Here is a 22,238-nt window from a genome sequence, read left to right on the forward strand (position 1 = left end):
CAAATCTTACGCCTACTCAGCTCAGAGAGTTAAGTGCAGATTGATACAACTGGAAACAACTTTGTACTGGCCTGTAGCTTTCTATATCACAACTGCAGCAGCGACCGCCCAGACAAGTGAAAAACCTGTCACTGCTCACCGCAAAGAAACAAACGGAACGCAAACGGTTTTCCAATAAATCTGTTAGATATCGTATAATTAAGAGGAATTCATTTTTTAGCACCTAAATCAAATAATCTCCCGAGAGATAAATTTCTTGATCGAAAAGAGCAAAAAGAAAAGCTGAAAAAGGTACCGCACCTAATAGCCCGGAAACATAATTTTCCGAAGTATCAAAACAATGAAATTCACAGCGATAACTTTGTAGCTCTGCAGTCTCGAACTAACGCTAATTAGAAAGTCAAAGCGTAACTTAACTCTATAGAGGCAAAACTTTGACCACTTATTGCTTTTTTTTTTCAATTGAAATTACGTCAATAGTTTTATCGGACAAAATATTCCAAACTCATTTTGATGTAAAGTCACCCGTTTCAGAGCCTAGAAATCCTGCAACCGGTCAAACTTTGCTCCCATTAACCCTTAGTTGCGTTATGTAGCAGCATGAATGACTAAACATTATCCTAGCAAAAGATTGCCTGCTTTTCTAGTTGAAGGATGTCCTGACAATTAAAGTTTCAAAAGGCTTTGAAAACCTGATAATTGGGGACAACAGAGGTCAGCAGTGAGCCCCAAAACAGCTCTTACTTTCACATCCGTTACACAAATATAGCTGTCAGACAGCCAAATATAGCTGTGAGATAGAATTGAGTGCCGTAGAATATAGATCCTCTTACAAAATAAGGAAAACTCCTTTTTAGAGATGAATTTCATTTTATTGAATTAGTAAGTCACGTATGATCAGAACCTAATCGCACAAATCCCGTTGAAAAGAGTGAAAAACTGACCTTCTCAGCATTAAGCAGACAACGAAAAATATAGCAGAACAAGTACTGAAATGCAATCCAAAAAAAATTCAACACCGGAAATACCGGAAAATAGTCATGATAGACCGCCTTGACCTTCATTTAGAATTGAAAAAGGCAAAGAATAAAGATAAATAAATTCAACAGCTGTTGATTTCAAGAATTCTAAGTGTAAGGCAGATTCGGAGTGTATTGTTAAATGACACACGCAGGAAAAAGCTCTAAAAGAATAGAGCTCTATTAAAATTAAAGGTTCACGATGAAAAGTTCAAATCCACTAATCCTCAAAATTAGCCCACTTCAGATGCATTTTATATTAGATAAATTCTTGATCTTCAATTAGTAAAGCTTTGAAAATTTAAAGTCCATTATCAGAGCACTCAATTTTAGTGAGGTAAGTTGAAAACTTATTACACAATTGACCTGAAAGCTGACCCCAAATAGAGTAACAAAAGACGTCACGCCCGCAAATTCATCTGCAAAGCTGTAGCAGTCACTGAAAATGAAGAAGTCGCAAGTATCATCGATAGAGACGATGAATCAAAAACAATCGATAGAATAGTGCAAAACGACTAGAAGAGTCGTTCAAAATGAACTTTAGTTGGAGTGTCTGTAGTTTGCATAAAGAGCAGGGACTGCTATGTGATCAAAACTTCTAAAAATTACCTTTCGACATTGAATTTTACCAGCAAATCTTAAAAACTGTATATTAGAAACTAAGCTAAGTCCAAAGTTCGAAACCAGAAGTCAAAGTTCTAAAACAGAACTCAATGCTCGAAAAGAAAAGTAAAAGTTCAAGTCATGAACGGACTTCCTTTAGCTAAAAAAAAACTATAGAATACCAACATTCCTCTTCGATTTGTTAAAACTACGATGAGATGAATAATATACTCACTATCGCATTGCATCTGAAAATCAAAACTCGACTGTCGAGAAAACTATATCCGTGCCTCGACTAGAAATGTAATTTGACAAAGGTAAAAAATAGAAATAAGTGAAATAGCAATTTTTAAGCATGATAATGATACCTGCAAAATCAAAAATTATTAAGTTTTTCTACTAAATTGTCAGAAAAAAACTACCGATCAGAAAACCGAAGACAACCAACAATGTGGCAATTAAGAAACTATAACAAAGAAATGAACGAACTAATTGTTTCCTGAAATGAACATTAGGTTCTGAAAAATATTCAAAAGTTGCTAGAAAGGAGTTGTTATTTTTTTTGTTTCTTTTAACAAAATCTCATCGATAACTATCAAAAAATAAAACTGAGAAAGAACAATCTCCAATAGCCTAAAATTTTTAGATGGTATTTTGCCGAATTTATTGGCATTATTACCAAAATCATTGGCATTATAACTAACAATAGCCGGCGGCTGGAAAAAAGCAACCAAGTTACATACAAAAATTGTCACTTAAAAAACATTTGCAAGAAATTTCAGGCCATAAAACTAATCGATTTCTGCTCATAACTATTTCAGCGTGAATGAATCGCTATGATTCTCAATTGCAACAAAGAGGACAAATTTATGAATAGACCCCAAAAAACAAAGGCAAGCTTCCGGAATCGCTTATATGTGAACCTAGAATTAGAGTACCGCCATTTTCTCAGTTAATTCGAAAAAATAACGTCACAAAAAGTAAAACGAAGAACGGAAAGCGAAATCGAATATCAGATATTTTGGACAAATGTTACGACTTTTATACACCCAGAAACAGCAATTCCCAAAATACCGTGTAAAATTAATTTCTGAAACACAGCCCACAAATTGACGGAAAATAGCCGCCGTTGGCGCGTTTGACGGACATCGGGATTGAATAAAAATTAGCAGTCAGCTAATTTCTTTTTTTTTCTAATGTCAGCTATCGATCGCTCTAATGAGCTGTGATAATCTAATGCACTATGACTTAATGACAGGGTTCTATCGGCTTATGCCGTTTAGCATGATTTTGTTCTTCTGATATTGATCGTATTCACCACATTGGTTAATTCAATGAGTGAAAAAATTAAAATCCATTCAGTTAAAACAGTGAATGAGGAAAGTCGAAGTCAAACGTAAAAATCGTGACTTATGTAAAGCATAAAACGTGATCAAAAGCTAAAGCGAAACAAAAAAGATAGCCGGCAAAACCTGAAATACAATCCAAAGAATTGACTAAAGAACTAAAAATTACTAAAACAGACCAGCAGACCAATTGAAAAATAAGAGCACATACTTTTAGCAAAAAATTTGCAGTGCTTAAACTCTGGAACCTAATATAATAAGAGCCGAATTGTCTCAATTTAAATATGCCCATTAATACATGCAAAGCTTTGAAAGGGTTTTATTGGCCACTAATAATAAAAATTCGAGAAAAATGACGAATACATTTTTTAAATTAAACACTATAAATTTTCTTGGTAGTTGTTTAAGTTTAAGATAGTAATGTCTGCAAAACCAATTCACTATCCCCAGAAACTATCCATTAACACAAATGCAAGTCTTGAAGAAGTTTCACTGGCCCTTAAAGATTGAACATAAACCGACCAACATCGGAAAAATTGCTCTCGAATGACAGGCGGGGCCGCAATTTTCTTTATGGGTGCAAAAAGGTAGGCCCCGTACCCCAACCTTCTGAGTCTGATTCCATCACCTTGACAGAAGCATAAACCAATTGTCTTTCAGGGCCTTATCATCGCATCTCTAACATTCGGTTTTGTTTGAACGAACTTTCTTTCGAAGTGAGAGCACTTGAGAGTACGTGAAAAAGTCATTTGAGAAGTCAAAGATCATTCTGAAAAAGCCCAAAAACTGTTCAGCGAAAAATATTCATTAAAAAAGACACACGATTACAATAATTGCTTCTTATTCGAGATCAATTAATGAACAATAAATTGATAATTTTAGATATTTGAAAAATTGCAAACTTTATAGAAAAATCGCTAGAATCCATGATATTTTATTGTTAACCGTTCCTTTGCCACTAAAAAGTATGCAGAAAATATTATCAAACCAAAGAGGAAGTTCATCGACCTCTGAAGTTCAAATTAAAAGAGAAAGTTCAATTCAAACCTAATCAAATAAAAAACAAACATAAATGGCAAAAATTGCATCAGTTTCATCTCGATTCCAAAACTAACCTTTTGACCTTGAATTAGGGCCCTCCAGCAACTGCAGCACTATAATAGCATGAAGGACTACAGGAACAGCTATGATCCTCTAATTAAACTTTTTGCCCCCTATGCCTTACCTGTTTATCTCGTTTTGAAAGATCAAAGTCATGGAAAAATATGTCAGAAACAATTAAACAAAAAAGACGAGCAACAACCAAACTTGATGCCCCTGGGCATCATACAGGAGAGCGCCTAAATAATAGCCGTTTAGAGGCTAATAGCGGCTATTGATCAATTACATAAACACAAATTTCTCAAACAACAACAAAGAATAAGCCGGCAACTGGAAGAAAAGCAATTTAGAAAAGAAAATCTACAAACAAATACCTTTTCAAAAATCTCTTCAAATTACGGACTCCCCCAAACTATTCTCAAAGGACTTTGTTGTCACAATATTCATATTAATCGGTTAATAACATGGCCGCAGATTGCCGGAAAACAGCCACGATAGACGGTTGTGGCCTTCCATGGAATTGAAACAACTAACGGAATAAGATAGACAGATTGACCATCAGTCCTTTTATAGACAACTAGACTTTTTGGGTTAGATTCGGGCAGTCATTTTATGAGACACAAGCTATACAAGGAAAAAGTCCTAAGAAGTTTTTCAAAATTAATATTTGAAAACATAACTGACTAACGTCGGGCGTGCTCTGAAACAACCGTCTGGCTTCTTAAGTAGCTATCCAAGGTTGATTGAGGCTAGCTTTAGCTTGATTCGACTCTGCAACTTTTAGTTTTCTACCCTTGTCAGTAAATAAATCAAATAAAAAACTGATATTTTAATAATTTGAAAAATTAAGCTTCCAGATTTAGCAGTGAATAAGCTCACAACTATTTTTGTCTCTGGAGTTTTGTCAAACAACCCATCTGCAAGATTTGAAAAAAATTTGGTCACTAATGATCATTAAACTCAGAAAAGGACAAAAATATTCAAAATTTTGAAAAACATCGCAATATTTAACAAAGTCTTGCCAAAATTCAAGATATTCAAATCTTCAAAACCATTTCATTATCTCAAGAGCCTATCCAGTATCCCTATTTCAAGCTTTAAATAAAGGCGCATAAAGATCCATAAAATTTACATGATAATAAAATTCCAAAAATTTGAAAAAAAAATTATCAAAAAATTGCTAAAGCTGGAGTCATCAAAATATTGATAAACATACCATTAACTCTCAAAAATATGCGACAGTTTATCATCCAACCTTGAAGGAGGTCCCTAGGATCCTGGTGCCGGAAAAATGATGGAAAGATTAAAATAACTTTTAATGCAAAAATTGCAAATATTTTTAAAAATGGCTGATATTAAAATCTTGAAAAACATTCCATTACATCTAGAAGCTATGCACTAACCTAACAAACCCTAGAGGAGGTTATGTGGATCTTGAGGCCGGAAGAAACCTAAGAATGACAAAAAAATTCAAAAAACTTGAAAAAATATTGCAAGTTGCATAAAGGAATTCTAAAATTTGAGATAAAAGTTGAAAACTATTCCTTGGCCAAAAAAAAACATTTTCCAGTAACTCATTATCAAACCCTAACTGAGATTTTCTCTTGGTATGAAAAACCTGAATTGTCAAACCCTATTGTCAAACCCCAGAAGAGGTCCCTCGGCTTTTGAGGCTGATGAAACCTGAAAACCGACAAAAATTTTCAAAAACCTTATAAAACGCAAATTTTATTTAAAAAAGCAATCACTAAAACTTGTCATATTAAAAAATTGAAAGCTATTCCATAGCGAATTATTTTTTTTTCTTTAAAAAAAATTTATTAAAACCTTAAGAACTTTTTCTGGCTCTTACGTCTGGAAAGACCTGAATAATGAAAAATAGATGTCAAAAAAACTGAAACAAATTTGCACCTTTCGTCAAAAAGAACTTAATGCCCACTGGGCGCTGCCTGTTTATCGCTTTTTAGACGACCAAAAGTCAAAACCGTCAGACGAAAAAACAAGCAAAAAATTGCATAAAAAGACCGAGAAGACTAATATTATTATAATTCGTATTATTATAATAATACTCACGAATTAGGGCATATAGTTTGGCAATACTTAGATGCACACTATATATCTTTACCTAGTAAATGTTCATAAACTTCAAAGTTCATTAAGTGAGTTCAGAAGTCATTTTTTGAGTGTGGTAAGTCACGCAATTGACCTAGAAGCAGAACTAATGACGTCAAGCACACAAACTTTAACTTCAAAGCAGTAGAAGTCACTGAAATTGAAAAAGTCAATGGTCGCAAGAATCATCAATGCGGACGACGAATTAAAAAACCACGATGTCCCCAATAATAGCCGCTATCGCTTCGCGGCTATCAAAAACAAAAAAATAGCCGCCAAAACACTTTGGAAATTGGTGTTCAAAATAATTGGGTCTAAACATTAAAAAAAAGTTTCGTAAAAGAAGAGCGCCCCCAATCAATTCAAATTCGTTGAGTTGTAAAAAACCCGCGATGGAATCAATTAATCATTTATAGCCTCTCTATCTCAACGGATTTACAAGTATCGCTTTTCGCCATGTGTGAATATATAAATTGATTGTGCTTGCCGAATATCAAACCCCCAACCCCATTAAAGTTATCGAGTAGTTAGTCCCAGACCTCACCTTCCCAATCGCATCAGCAAGTCACTCGGACTGTCCATCGACTCGGAGATGGTAGCATTAGGGGGGAGGGAGAGTTGAGTTAGGGGGTCAAGCAATGGGGGTAGAGTTGTGGGATGGCAAAGGGGGTTCAAATTACCAGGTTGGAGGAGGGTGGGCGGGGGTTGGAAGGGGGTATCGAAAGGGGATGTTGGTGGGTTGGAAGGGGGTGTCGGGGTTGGGGTGTCTGCGGGGTTCAAAATTTTAAGACTAGGAACCACCCTACACTCCCAGAAATTCTCTTCTCGAAACAGTTTTGGTAAATCGCATACTTAGAGACAAGTAAGGCTCTAAGGCCCATTTAATTCCCTCCGATCGCTACCTCTTTATCCATTTTTGAGGACTAAAAGTCAAATGGGACAGACGAAAAATCGATCCAGCGAAAGAGCACTAAAGAGATCATAGGACTATCATTGCTACAAACTTTTAAACTCAAAAGCGGCAAGGAGGATCCTGAAATTTTGCATCGCATTGTCAGAAACCGTAATCTCACAGTTAAATTTGCGCTTAGTTCAGCAGCTATAATTTATGCTAATACATAGATCTGTTAAATAGACAAGACTTCGCTCCTGTACCAGCCCGGTAAATCATCGCCCTGTACCAGCCCGGAAGGAATGTCAACAACTATTGTTCTCTGTTATCTAATGACATGGAGTCCTGCATCTTTTCCTACACCCTCCTCCCACGCCACACCTATTATTTCTCACTCGACATCCAGATGCCATTTCATCAACTTTACTCATCAATCTGTTCAAATTTGAGCTAAGCTGAAACATGGGGGCAATTCCTCCACATGAATTACCACACGACATGGTACCACAGGTGCCATTTAAGCTCGCATTGCACATACAGCTTCCGGTTCCTCTTGGAGTGGCTGCCGATGCTTCGTTTCTGGCTGACGTTGAACCTTTTTTGATACAAATGGCATCTTTTAACTTAGCGCAGTATTCATTAATGAGGTCACTTAACCCTTGTGTTACTACTGTAATACATTGTCTAGTTGCGCCATTTATAACTTCGTCACAAATTTGCTTAGTCTTAAGCTCTTTAGTTTCTTCGCTTGAAAGTTTAGCAGCGAAGTCTTGATTCGAACAGAGAGCGAGAGTGTGCATACCATCAATTAAATTCCTAACTATTCTCTCGGCCATTCGACAGCACTCGCTTTTCAAAAAAGTAGCAATTTCCTGTTGCATTGACACTATAGAAGCTTCATGCTGGGAACGGATTTCACTTTCCCGAAGAGCAAACTCATTATGAACGCACTGTTTAAACTCTTCAACCTCACGACTTAACATATCACGAATACGAATTTCAGTTTCACGCATCATGGCCGAAGAGTCAACTTGAATACACGATCCATTCTTACACCACACTTCGTCATGGACTTTCCCCAGATCATGAACCGTCAGTTTTCTTAAAAACTCGATAGCTTTAGAAATTGTGAGACCTGTACATAAATCAGCAAGTTCAACATTTCCAGACCTGAGTAAGACTTCGATAACAGTATTCGTCGGCAGTTGACCAATCATGTAAGAGAACAGTTCTTGACTCGGCATTTGAAATGGACACAAAACTTGTTCGCCACATGAAACTGACACCAGTGGGTACCTTCTAGTTTCTGGAAGTCCCATAAGACACTTGAGTAGTATGTCATCTGGTAGTATTTGCTCAAACGGGATATCATTCATAACTCTTTTGATCAGAGCTGCTAAATCCTTTGGTTTCAGATCAAGTATCTCTATCGCTAACTCCTCAAGCGATGGGTAGTTCATAATTTTTCTGACGGCAACATCAGCCAAGAGACAACGCATAATTTGGGCTCGTAATTGAAGATCAGTTTTAGCAATGGCCTCAACAGCATCTGCTCGGGGCATCGAATCCAATAGTTTGGTTACCGGTTCCACGGGAATGCACTCTTTAGGCGGGACACTTAATAAAGTAACAATGCACTTGTCTGCAAGTTTCAAGATCTCTTTTGTGTCAATATCTGAGATGCATTTCAAGAATTCGATTACGCAACAACGCATCTTTTCGTGGTCTTTTCGCATTAGTGGACCATAGGGCTCTAACATAAGCTCTAATTCACAAATCAATTCTTGCATTTCTGTAGGTCTTTTGCTTTTGAACGTTTTCTTCATAATATCATTCGGCAGATCATCGCACACAACCATTTCCAGGAAGTTATGGCGATCTTTTGGAGACATGCAATTAACAATTTGTACCAACTCACATAATGAGCTATGGTCGTTAGGATAAGGTCCAATTTCCCTGTATATTTTCTTACGCTCATCCGGTGCCACCATTGCTAGGTAATACTGAACTAATTCACTTGGTAATCGGTCACAAGAATGTTTAATCACATGTGCTTGTTGCATACTTGCACATTGTTTCAACCCTTCAACCAAAATAACCTGAAGCTTTTCAGCATCCTGTATCAAGTGCTGGAAATAGTCTATGTTTGCGTCTTCAATTAGCTGCCACTGCTTCGATAAATCTAGATCTTTCACAATTTCAATCAGATCAAGGTACCCAGGAAAATCGATTGCTTTCAAAATCTGACGCTGTTTAGCTTTCAATTTACTCTTTAAGTACTCTGCAACGGCACTTTCAGTAGCCGGAATTACTTGCAATCCTGAAGACTTCACAATCTGCTGCTGTTCGTAATCAGACATGCTTTTCAAGGAATCTATAATGTCCTTAGCTGTCGGGTTGCCAATGTCCGCACTCTTAATAGCTCGCTGACATTCATCAGGTCGTAAAGTCCTGAGTCCTTCAATAATCACATCTTCATCAACTGGTCGTTTTATGTTAGCCAGTCTGAATATCCTTTCAATTTCCAAGTAATTACTAGCTTGCAATCCACGAATGACATCTTCTGTATCTGGGGTATAGCCTACTTCTTTGAACACACGACTAATTACACTCTCAGCATGCCGCGATAGCGATTTTACAAGCATTTCTTCATTGGGCAAAGCTATGACTCCAGAAGCCACAATGGCTGCTTCTGCTTCTTGGGGTACCAATGACTTGAGAAATTTGCTGACATCTCCCGCCGTATAGGGTACAGCTGTACTAATCATCACTTCACGTCGCATAGCTTGATCAGCACAGCTTAGCAGATCTATGAATTCTGTTTTAGATGGTACATATCCGGCCTTCGAGAGAAAATCCCCTTTGGTGCGGATGGCTTGAAACCCTTCCAACATCTGTTCGTCTGTAGGGAGAGCTCTGGAACCCGACTCAGCTAAAAACTGACGTTGCTTGTCTATAGTTAAAGCTTTAAATCCAACAAGGCTGTCTGCATAAGGAGGCGGGTATTTGTTTATCATCGAGAGCACCTGTCGAAGTTTATCTTGTGTGAAAGTACACAAACCGTCACTCATTCCTCGTTCTGTCAATGGAACAAAATTTGCCCCCGCTTTCTTCAGAATCTCCTCTTGTTGCGGCCATGTCTTTTTCATCATCAGCTCTGTTAGCTCTTCTTCGGAATCAAAAGTGAAACCAGCCTGCCTCAAAGCTCGCTTGCATTCATCAGGACGAAGCACTTTCAGTGTTTCCAAAAGCAAGGGTTCAGATAGCGGTGGTTGAATGCCAACGCAACAGATGACCTGCTGTTGTTCCATTGGGTTTAAAGCAAGCAATCCCCTTTCCAAAGTCTCTTTATCACACAGCGAGAAAGAACCGTTCATCACTCGATTCGCAAACTCATTTCCCTGATCTTTAAACGCCCTTACACAATCTTCTTCATGAGGATACAACTCTACGCCAGCCGAATGTAGCATGTTGGAAACATCCCTTGGTGGGGTTGATCTAAACGCATACACAATGTCTGCACCCGTAGGTTGGTAATCGATAGCATTTATTATCTCTCGCTTCGCGTCCTGATTATGGTGTCTCATAAATCTAGCCAAGTCATCTGGATTCGGCAAATAATCGATACTCATTATGAGATTACGTTTGAAGGACAATGGATACTTTGAGAAGCCATTTAGAACACTGGCGTCAGCTATCATGATATTTGAGAAGAATTGCGCTTGAGAAGCTTCTAACATGTTTTGGAACGACTGAGCCATAACATCTGCATCAAATGGGAAAAACCCCGCGCATTTCAAAATTCTAACAACTACATCTTGCGAACATCCTCTAAGCACATCCGAAACAATCGACTCAGTCAGACCTCTACTGAGGATAAAACCAGCCAATTCTGAAGCTCCCATCTTACTCAAGAAATTGTGGAGCAATTCGTTTGTAATGACGTCAGCATCGAGCTTCGCTACTTTCAGCGCTCGCCGAACTTGATCAACTCTTAGACGTTTCATTGCCTCAGCGAGATTATTTTCTTCGACAAATTTAGCTACGTCACCCGCTCCTTCGAGAATTGCGCTGTTCTGGTGTTCAAAAGGGAGATATTTCAGCCCTTGAGCAACACCATCAATGTCTGCCGTGTATCCGATCTCTTTGAGTAATTGGGTTATACTGTCGCTTCTGAAATAAATACCACCAGTTCTATTCTAGAAGAGCTGAAAATAGATATTGCATTGAACATTGACACAAGAAATCAAAATGTTTTCATAACATTCCCAGCACTGCATAGATGTTTGTTTACGAAGGTCCCGATATCAAAAGAATACGTTTTCACCTAATCAAACGCATCAGGGAGTTTCAGTCAACACTTTATTAAAGAACTAACTTGAGTTTCTTCATACTGCAAAGAATGTCATCTTGAGTGACCTCGTAGCTTCCTCTTAGCATCTCAATTGCCTGCCTTCTATCGTCACAGGAAAGACCTTCGCTCAACTTGACAATCTGAGTCACATCTGGACAAAAGTCACTATCCATCACAATCTCACTGCGCAAGTGTGGCTCTAAAAAAACAATTTAACCTTCTATGCATGGGCGTAAAATCAAATTAGCTTTCAAATATTCGCATTGCTTACAACAAAAAAATTAAACATTGCTAATTTTCTGTTTGATTAATGGTATTGAACGCCTAGATTTCTTGATATTGAGTAGTCCAAACTCAAATTCAAGCAAGAACAAATTTTGGCTCTATACCATTAAAGATTCTCCACGATATAACCTCACGCAATTATGGTATAATTGCAATAACTGGGGTGTCTTTTAGCCAACAAAGGTTGATGGCTAAAATCGGAAAGAATCAAAATTTCACAATTTTCTTAGCAACTTTTTATCAAGCACGAGACCGTAGAAGCAAGCTTACCTAGATCCTTAACAAGCTTACCTATTTCCTTGAGTATGCAAATGATATCTTCTCTATTGGGCACAAATCCGAAAGTTGAGAAGAGTTTCCGGCACGCCTCATTTCCAACATGCATCGCGCATCTAACAATAGTATCCACGTCTAGTTCAGGAGTCAATCCTGATTCCCTTACAAGTCGGGTAAACGTGGTGTTGTCCATGCTTCTAACGAAATCCAGGACAGTTTCAAAGGTATTGGCGCCTAATCCGTTGCTCTTCAGAATATGGCCAACCCTTGCAGCTTCAATGCTGCTCAAGTACTTTCCTACTGCACAGTCAGAACTTTCAATTGCAGCTGCTCCTAAACATCAGAATAACCAAAGTGTACAAAATTAACTCCTTGTAAAATCAGTCACACTTCAATAGAAGTGCTCTAAAACTCGCATCAAGCACACAATGACAAATATTTTCGGTTGCACTCCTCAAAGGACTATCAGTTGGCAAAAAAAAATTAATTAAAAAATTACATAATACTAACCTTGATAATAATTTACCAAAAAGAATCCAAATTAAAATTAAACATAACCGACTAACGTCGGAAGAATTGCTCTCGAACGGCTAGAGGGAGCTGCAATCAATCGCAGCCTGCTTCAGTAGGGGGAGGGAGGGGTGTAGCCTAATGGGGATCAAGAATTTCACAAGGGGGCTTCAAATAACCTCATTAGAGGTTAATATAAATTGCCACCAATTGAGTTCAGCTGCTTGAAATTGTGAATAACAGAACTTTAGATCACGCAAAACAAAGAAAATCAAGGGCGTAAACGTCAATCGAAAACTCGAAAAACGAAGAAATCAAAAAGTGTTGTGATTCGGTGTGCGGCTTCAGTTAGATTCTAAAAGTATAGTTAATTCAGCTTTTAAACTGAAAGATATTAAGTTTAGTAAATATTAATGTCAGCTAGCAATTGCTCTAATGAACTTTGATAACCTAATGCACTATGACTTACTGACCGGTCTTTATTTGTTTATACCGTATCTTTTGATTTTGCTCTTTTGACATTGACCGTATTCACTGCAGTGCGTACTTCAATGTGTAAAAGAATTTTAAATCCATTCAGTTGAAACAGTGAGTGAAGTAAGTCACGAGTCAAACGAAAATCGTTACTAATGTAAAACGAAAAATGTCATCAAAAAGTAAAGCCAATTAAAAAGAGCGCCTAAATAATTGCTGATGAGGCTGACGGCGGCTATTAAAAAAGACTCCAATTTCATTTGACATTTAGTAGTGAACTGCCGCCACTTGAGTCCAGCTGCTGACACTTGTAAATGAAATTTAACTCACGCAAAACGAAACAGTCAAGGGCGTAAAAGTCACTCGAAAAGTCAAAACGGTCAAGCAAAAATTTTGCATAAAAAGACCAACACGTTTACAATAATAGCTTTAAACTTCGTTCGAGAGCATTAAACATTTTTGATGAGACATTAGCCCTCCAGCCGTTAACTGTTTACCCCGTTTTATTGAGGACGAACTGTTAAAAGGGTCATACGAAAAATCGGTCAACCGAAAGACCACAGGACTAATATAACCGCTACAAACCTATTTTGAGAGCAATTAAACTCCGTTTTTTCACCCTACGAGGCGTTGGATATTATGCAAAATCAGTGGAGGAAAGAAAGTTTTTGCCGACATTTAGAAAAAAAAATTCAAATTTAATTAGTGAAAATTAAAATACTTCGTGAAGACAATTCAAAATCAACTTAGCAATATAAAATATTCTAGTATCCCAGGCATTTCATTTTGAACGAGTTACATGATTCCGTGAATATTTTACTATATATTTTACTATAGTAAAATATAGTTTACTATATTTTACAAGCCAAAAAAATGATTTTTAAAAAAGTTTTTAATATAAACCTCTTCGAATCGTTGGAAAAAAACATACAAAAATTCTCCTCGAGCAGTAAAAACCGACAAAATACTATCAATTTCGGTTCGTTACCAAATCCCTTCAAGACCCATAATATCTGTCGCTTTGACGACAAACAGAACAAAATTGTACCATCTGAGGCTCAAATACCACACAATAATAGCCTATTGCTCATCAGTTATCTAGCGAAACTCGAGATGCAAGCCAGAATTTCGAAGTTACTTTAGGAAGAACCATGTTATATATACCTGATTGAGCAATAACTCTCATTTGATCGTTGTGATTCATTCTCTTGAGCAGCATTATACTCATCTCTGAGTCCACTCCCCCACCAGGCACAACTCCCGACACCACCGAACCCACGTCAGAACAGTTCAATGCCGCCATTCCACTTCGCAGTTCATTCACACCGAGAGATAGACATTTACCAGACCCGTTTACCGCTTTGTGAAAATCCTCCTGAGACATATCTTTTAGCGATGATGACGTTAATTCGACATCTGCCCTGAACTCAATTTGCCTTAAACCGTGATCAATCACAGCGTGAGGCGAATCCTCCAGCATTTTGACAACTTCGTCAGCTGTTCTGATTGGTCCAAATATTGATCTCGGAAGAACTAATCCAGCTGATAAAATTGCTTGTGCAATTGCCGTCGTATCGTAAGATCTCAGCAATTCAGCCAGCTCAGAGGCGTTAGGAATGTATCCTATTTCTTTGATAAAATCTTTTCGTTTCATTGTCGAAAGCTCAAAATAAAATGTGACCATTTCGTCAACATCTGGTTGAACGGGCAGACCACAATCTTTAGCCAACGTTCGCTTATGATCAGGGCTGATTGACTTAACAAGTTTCACAATTTCATCGTATTCCGTGAAGCATTCTAAGGATTCAACTATCTTCTTTTGCTTGATTACGTCTAAAGAAAGGAGGTACTCTTTAACATGAGCATCGTCCTTTACAATGACTTCCAAATCTGCAGTCAATATCAGTTGGTCGAGAGCAGTCTTTGACAAAGATTTGAGATAATTGGACACCACTTCATCATTCAGCGCACCAGGTCCAATTAACTTCAACACAGTTCTCACATCTGACTCCGATTCTTGAGCGAAATATCCGATGATATCGTCTCTGTTGATCGGGATTTTAATATTACCAGCTTGAAATAGCTGAAACATCACGTTTTCTATCATTTGCAATTTCGAGTTCACATTCAACGGTCCCGTCTACTTCATAGACTCCATTCATTTCACATTACAGGCTATAATAGGAGCTACACCTTTAGCTCGCTGCAACACAAAAATAATCAACGGTGCTCAGTGAAAAAATTACCTGACGTTGTTCGTCATAGTTCAGCATCTTCAGCCTCTTAGTTATTGCTTCATTCGATGGTAAAATATCTGCACCGTCCAGTAAATTATTTCTCTTCTGTTCAGGGTAATTCACTAATTCCTCAGTTATCAACTCAGGCGTAGGTCTAGGTTGGACTTGAGCTATCTCTACAGTCTCCTTGGCCACAGCTGGTGTCATTTGTTGTAAAGCTTCAATTATATCCTGCTGTGGTGGAACATAATCAATCTTCTTAACAATCAATCTTTGATTTGTTTCATCCAATTCCTCCATTGCAGCAATGATGCGTGATTTTGAGGGTAAGTAGTTGATTCGTTCCATCAGATCCTCCAGGATTTTAGGCTGTAGCGACAGCAAATACTCTTCCGTGATTGGGATTGTCAGTTTAGGTTTCACGTCGACTTCTTCCAGAACTTGAAGCTGTTTTGAGTAGTCCATGTTCTTCAGCGCTGAAAAGATGTACGTTAGAAATATAGCTTGAACAAGGAATGACTTTGTTTCAAAACCCACAGTTGGGGAAAGCGTTTCATAATTACAACTTCACAACTAATAACGCATTACTTCTGGTCTCTGATAGCACGCAATGCTAACTTTACACACATTTATTCTTACACAGTGTAGTATGCGAGTTACTTCTGGTCTCTGATAGCACGCAATGCTAACTTTACACACATTTATTCTTACATAGTGTAGTATGCGAGAAAATCTCCCGATAAGCCGAATGGACAAGACAAGATTGCAAAAAAAACTATGGTCCTGTTTTGGCTCCCCACTTTTTTAAGACCCCTCAATTTCGAAATTTTGCGTTGCTATATTGCATAATACAAAATACACACAAATAAAAAATGCACGAGCTCCTGGGGTAGTTAAAATTGTCAGCTCACTAAGCTGGTGGGCCGAAACAGAATAGATCCAAAAACTTACTTTTTAATCTCGTATTCCAATTTAGTCTCAAGCTGAAAGAGCTCATTAGATGCAAATGGTTGACATCCAATCAGAAACGCTCTAATTGATAGCATCAACTAAATTTCAGTGACGTTAGTAAGTAAACTTAGGGGGTGAAAAATCATTCATAGCTTAACATATAGAAACCAAAAAACATTAAGCAAAAGGAATGAGCTATTTTTTTGAAAGTTTAGATTAAACAGAAAGTTCGAACAAATAGCATAACATACCGTTGACCATGAATTCCACATTGTGATACCAGCCCAGTCTGCGCAACAATGAACTCTGCTGTGAAGAACTCCACGAATTGATGACAGATTCAATTTCCTCTTCAATTGGGCGAATCATCTTCACTCCAGCTGCTTTCACCAATGTCATCTGTTGCATCTCTGATTGTCGTTTTAGATAGTCGGTCACTTCTTCGTCATCTATGATTGCTTGACCAGACTCCGTCACTGCACGCTTTGCCTGAACAGTACAAGGCAATTATTTAAATTTTTTTCCAAAATATTTGGACTTCTCCAAAATAGTAAATGAAGTACATGATTGTCCGATGAGAAAAAAATGCTTTTTGTTCCCACACTTCAGTGGGGAGGATTTATCTGCACAACTGGTACTTTTTGAACAGACCATTTAGCCGACCGATATACCTTACAAAGAACAAAATATGTAGAACCTAGACCATCTTAATTTCCTAAACAGGGTTTTTGAATTATTTTCTCTATTGAAGTTTCAAATTTTGTGAAGAACCACCTTTCACACCATAAATTTATGTCTTCTTATTTGCATCATTCTTATGAACGATTTTGGATCTCTCTGGACATGCAATTTTTAGTTCTCACAGACTTCAACTTTCCTAACAAATTGCGATGCTATCAAATCTGTTCATTCTCACAAACTGTCTGAATTTCCACGAAAATTTATTTCAGTTCGAAATGCTTAATATTCAAACGTTGAAAAAATGTCTGGAGAATTCTGTGAGATGTGCCGGAACATTATGTTCAAACAAACATTATCGAGCCTCCTTGTTGAATTTAAGCTGAGAAACAGACGTCTTCAAAAAATATTCATGATTGGAATTGCGTTGATCAAACCAGTCCTGAGAGGGCAAACGGAGTGTGAATCAACATAAAGTAAGTTTTCTGATTATCACGCGCAGTTTCGTACAAAATATAGCTTAAAATAAACCTCGTTCTTGGATTCGATAGAGCTAAAATTCAATACATGCACAAAATGTTCAAGACTTTGGATCATTTAAGTCGATATCCCCTTTAATTGAAGCAATTTATTGAGTGGAAGTGAGTGCCGAAATGATTGAAACTTACTACGTCAGCTCTCATCAATTTGAGTCCAGCCGTGACGGTTTCTAAGCTCAATTTCTCAATTTTGGCCCTCTGAATTGCACAGCTGGCTTCGTCAGGCGTTAGTCGTTTGAGGTTCTTGGAAATTTCATACACAGGGAGCGAAAGACCGACTTGTTTCAAAACCTGCCCAACGCTATCAGGCGCTAACTGTCTAAACAAATATTTCCAATTAACATCACGATGTCTTATTTTAAAATCGATGTTTCTGAACGCCCATTCCATTGAGAAGTTTTTCAAGAAACTAAAATAATACCTAATGACCCTACAAACTCATCAACAATACATTAACTATCCTGCTCGTTAACTGTTTTTCCCCGGTGGAATATCTCCACTGATAATTGATATTCACAATGATGTATAATGACATCAATAGGCTATGCAGGTCATAAACAGAGCAAATGCATGCAATGCGTTCACAAAGGTTTATGAAAACCAAAAAAATATATACTTCAGGGAAGGAAACAGCCTCCCTGCTTGGTTAATAATTTTGGATTTACCGGAGGTAAATGAAAACTAACCGTAATGTATTGATGACAGCTTCATTTGGCAAACAAACTCTACTTGAAATGATTTCGGCCATACTTTCCATCTCATCTCGATTCAGCTTCTCAACCTGGCCTATCAGCCATGGCAAATTTGGCTCCCAAGTGACCCTGGATAGTATCGTATTCCGACATCCAGGCTCCAAGTTTGCGAGCATCTGGACACAATCGTCATTTCTAGGAACAAAAGAGCACTCTCGCATCAGCTTCGACAAACGACTGTCCGGGTACTGTGTCAGCAATCTGACCAATTGTTCGTCCGTTGGTTCAAGATTACACTCACGTCCAACTTTGGCCTGCTTTTCGGCGTCGAAGGAGTGGATTATTTTGATCGCATCTTCCACGCTGTTCTTTTCCAGTCCAGACTAAAAAAGCGACTTTTCATGGACGCTTTCACAAACCAGTTTTCAAACCAATGGTTAAGTATTAAGACAGAAACGGAAACGCCCCCAGCTACAATATAACAGTATATGATCAACTATAATGCTTAGTGGTCAGTTAACGTATCCTCCCAAATTACCGTACATATAGCCCACTGGAGGGGGACCCCAAGATTCTACAAACTATTATTGGATCTATTGTTTCGCCCCCCCCCCCAGTGTTTTTTACGCCCCCCAGTTACAAATTTTATGGTGTTATATAGCACGTTGCTATGTAACAAAATAACACGTGCTCCTAGGGGCGTAAAAAATATAAGCCCACTAAGCTGGGGGGGACAGAATACATCTCTATTATCAATGTAAAACCACCGGCTCATGAAAACAAAAATTCTGTTCACGGGGAACTATTGGCCCGAGCAACCACTTTATATCAGCTACCGACACGGGCCAAAACATTAAAAGCCAATTCAATAGAGGCGCAATGCATAGGCTAGGTATGCCTGTAAATTATTTGGTTTCCCACAGTTGGTCGGTCAGATCGGTCGGTTCCCGAGTATTAAGAGAGATGGTATCCGTCATGAGTTGTTCAACAGAACAAAGCAGCTAAAGCTTTCGCTAACCGCAGCTAAGACTGCTTTTTGTTGACAAGTGCTGAAACCTCGAAGGGCTTCTGCGATTTCAATCTCATTTTTAACAATAATTGGAACATGAGCCGCACTGAACATGGCTGCTATCTCCTGATGCGATTTCTCCTTTAATGATGAAATTACGATCTCTTTATCCAAGTTGCAATCACTGACAATTATTCTGGCTTTGTGAGGACGGAGCTTCTTAAGGCCAGCTACGACAATTGTTTCGCTTATTTCCATCTCGTGATATTTTGCATCTGTAAGTACTTGGTTCAATTCAGCTGCAGACAACTCTTTTATCCCATCCACTATATCCTTTTTAGCAGGAATCACACCTGTAATTGAATTCAGGAATTAAAAGGGTCGTTCCCATGATACACCACCAATAGCAGTAGTCGTGGTATAAACATAACCGACTAACGGCGAGCGAATTGCTCTCAAACGACCGGCAAGCGGTTGGCTTCGTCAGTAGCTAGGCACGGTTTAGTGAAGATAGCTTTAGCTTAATTGAATGGGCGTGAGCGCAGCGGGGGGGGGGGGGTGCACCGGGGGGCTGATGGGGTGGCAACAGGGGGGGGGGGGGGGTGTCACTCTCTAAGAACCGCTGTCAGTCTCCAAAACAGATGACACTAGTGAGCTGAAAGGCTCCAAGAGCACTTAATGCCCGCTGGGCGCTAACTGTTTATCTTGTTTTTCAGGACGAAAAGTCAAATGCCTCAGACGAAAAATTGGTCAGGCGAAAAATCGCATAAAAAACATAGCAGGACAAGTCCTGACGTGCAATTCAAAGAATTTTCATTGACTACACAAAAAATTAGATCTAGAACGGACTATGAGCGAAATGGGAAAACCATTTCTAAAAAAAATTAGGGATCTTTTCCGTTTAAGCCCCCCAGTACGTTATGCACCCCCCCCCCAGCTACAGAGCACGTGTCATTACAGAGTAAATCTTTATATAAAAATATGGCACGTGCGTCGGGGGGGGGGGGGGGGGGGCGCAAATAATATGCGCCCACTAAGCTGTGGACACGAACGGAAAAGATCCAAAATCAGATTGAAAAAAAAGAAAAAAAATCAAAAAACCAATCTGAAAATGCCGCATGTGAACAAAAAACCAATAGCAATAAATTGAAATTTGGTTCAAACAAAAAAACTAGGCCTAGAATGAACGATAAATGGATTGCAAAAACCATTTAGAAAAAAATCCAATATAAAAAATCCACTTCCTGTTTCGGCCTGACCAAAATCACTGCTCCAAATTGACTCCAAAAATCACTAAAAAATGTGAAAAAAGACAGCGCCCCAATACAATTCAATTTCTTTGAATTGTAAAAAAGACCGACAGGACTATTATAATTGCTACAATTTCGTTTGAGAGCAATTAATAACGGTACTGAGTGGCGGCTATACTTTTTATGAGCTCTAAGCCGCGCGCTTTATAAAGGGAAGGTTCTGTTAAAGCTTCCAGCCCTAACTATATTTGCTTTCATTGTTTTTAAATCAGCCCTTGATGAAAATAAACAGATCACTTCAGGCATTGCTATACATTAGCAGGATCTTTTCCGTTTGTTCCCTCCCCCAGCTGCGTGGGCTCACATTATTTGCGCCCCCAGACGCACGTGCCATATTTCTACATAAGGATTACTATGTAACTGCACGTGCTCTGTAACTGGGGGCGCATAACGTACTGTAGGGCACAAACGGAAAAGATCCCATTAAGAATACGTAATACGTAGATTGGGAGTACAATATTAATCGCATAGACACCACTTAGACAACACCCGTATTACTGAGGGGGGATCTTTTCCGTTTGTGCCCCCCACTTAGTGGGCGCATATTATTTGCAACCCCCAGACGCACGTGCCATATTTTCACATAATGACTTACTATGTAATGTCACGTGCGCTGTATTGGGGGGTTGCACAAACGGAAAAGATCCAACGATTTACTATGTAATGCCAAGTACTCTGTAACTGGTGGTGCATAACGTACTGGGGGGCAAAAACGGAAAAGATCCAATAAAATCGGCAAATTTAATTTTGAAGGTTTATAAAGGGAGTTGTTGAATAGCAAGTTACTAATTTAATTAAACGTGGGCCTGAGAGCGTATAATTTGGATCCCTTCCATTAGTGCCCACCCACCCCACCCCACCCCCCCCCCCCCCACACACACACACACCATCTCAGTGGGTGCACCCCCCAACAACACGTGCCATATTTTCACAATGATTTTCTATAAAAGGCCATATACTCTACAACTGAGGCTGAGGTGCATAGACGTTATATGCCCCAAAAGCTGGCGGGGCAACAGATCCTAATACACACCTGCATTTCTCATAATGCGTCTCTTCGCATCGGAGTCCATTCTGTTCATTTGCCTGATAATGTCCTGCTCATTGAAGTGGAACCCAATGGACTCAAGTTACTGAGCAGCTCTTCGTGGGATACTCCCCTCAGACATTCCACAACGTCTCTCATTGATATTCCGTCCATATCCCTATTTCTCCAAAACAGATGACACTAGTGAGCTGAAAGGCTCCAAGAGCACTTAATGCCCGCTGGGCGCTAACTGTTTATCTTGTTTTTGAGGACGAAAAGTCAAATGCCTCAGACGAAAAATTGGTCAGGCGAAAAATCGCATAAAAAAATAGCAGGACAAGTCCTGACGTACAATTCAAAGAATTTTCATTGACTACACAAAATTAGATCTAGAACGGACAATGAGCGAAGTGGGAAAACCATTTCTAAAAAAAATTAGGGATCTTTTCCGTTTAAGCCCCCCAGTACGTTATGCACCCCCCAGCTACAGAGCACGTGTCATTACAGAGTAAATCTTTATATAGAAATATGGCACGTGGGTCGGGGGGGGGCGCAAATAATATGCGCCCACTAAGCTGTGGACACGAACGGAAAAGATCCAAAATCAGGTTGAAAAAGAAAAAAATCAGAAAACCAATCTCAAAATGCCGCATGTGAACAAAAAACCAATAGCAATAAATTGAAATTGGGTTCAAACAAAAAAACTAGGCCTAGAATGAACGATAAATGGATTGCAAAAACTATTTAGAAAAAATTCAATATAAAAATCCACTTCCTGTTTCGGCGTGACCAAAATCACTGCTCCAAATTGACTCCAAAAATC

At 38.6% G+C, this 22,238-nt stretch overlaps 2 protein-coding genes across 3 annotated transcripts in view; both read right to left on the bottom strand.

The window, feature by feature from the left end:
- LOC142347436 (COP9 signalosome complex subunit 6-like) overlaps window positions 1–22,238 on the bottom strand; it is a 527,653-nt gene that overhangs the window by 33,078 nt on the left and 472,337 nt on the right. The window lies entirely within an intron of this gene.
- Window positions 7,199–21,594, bottom strand: LOC142336718 (uncharacterized). 2 transcript variants are annotated; one of them, XM_075385634.1, is made up of 10 exons: window positions 21,422–21,594; window positions 19,088–19,431; window positions 18,064–18,452; window positions 17,507–17,696; window positions 16,412–16,649; window positions 15,219–15,685; window positions 14,137–15,055; window positions 12,004–12,321; window positions 11,452–11,626; window positions 7,199–11,246 (listed from the first exon to the last, which is right to left on the bottom strand). In XM_075385634.1, the coding sequence occupies exons 1-10, from the start codon at window positions 21,468–21,470 to the stop codon at window positions 7,403–7,405; spliced, it is 6,933 nt and encodes a 2,310-aa protein (XP_075241749.1). In that variant the 5' UTR covers window positions 21,471–21,594; the 3' UTR covers window positions 7,199–7,402. The 2 variants fall into 2 exon arrangements, with proteins under 2 accessions (XP_075241749.1, XP_075241755.1); XM_075385640.1 differs by lacking the exon at window positions 19,088–19,431.

Source organism: Convolutriloba macropyga, chromosome 1 (assembly GCF_964194025.1).
Source record: "Convolutriloba macropyga chromosome 1, txConMacr16.3, whole genome shotgun sequence".
In the NCBI taxonomy this organism is placed as follows: domain Eukaryota; kingdom Metazoa; phylum Xenacoelomorpha; order Acoela; family Convolutidae; genus Convolutriloba; species Convolutriloba macropyga.

Coding starts and splice junctions, on each gene's coding strand:
- LOC142336718 (XM_075385634.1), bottom strand. CDS start 21,470: ATGAACAGAATGGACTCCGATGCGAAGAGACGCATTATGAGAAATGCA. Junction 16,650..17,506: donor AATTGATGAGAGCTGACGTA/GTAAGTTTCAAT, acceptor TGTACTGTTCAG/GCAAAGCGTGCAGTGACGGA. Junction 11,247..11,451: donor TGCAGTATGAAGAAACTCAA/GTTAGTTCTTTA, acceptor TATTTATTTCAG/AAGCGACAGTATAACCCAAT.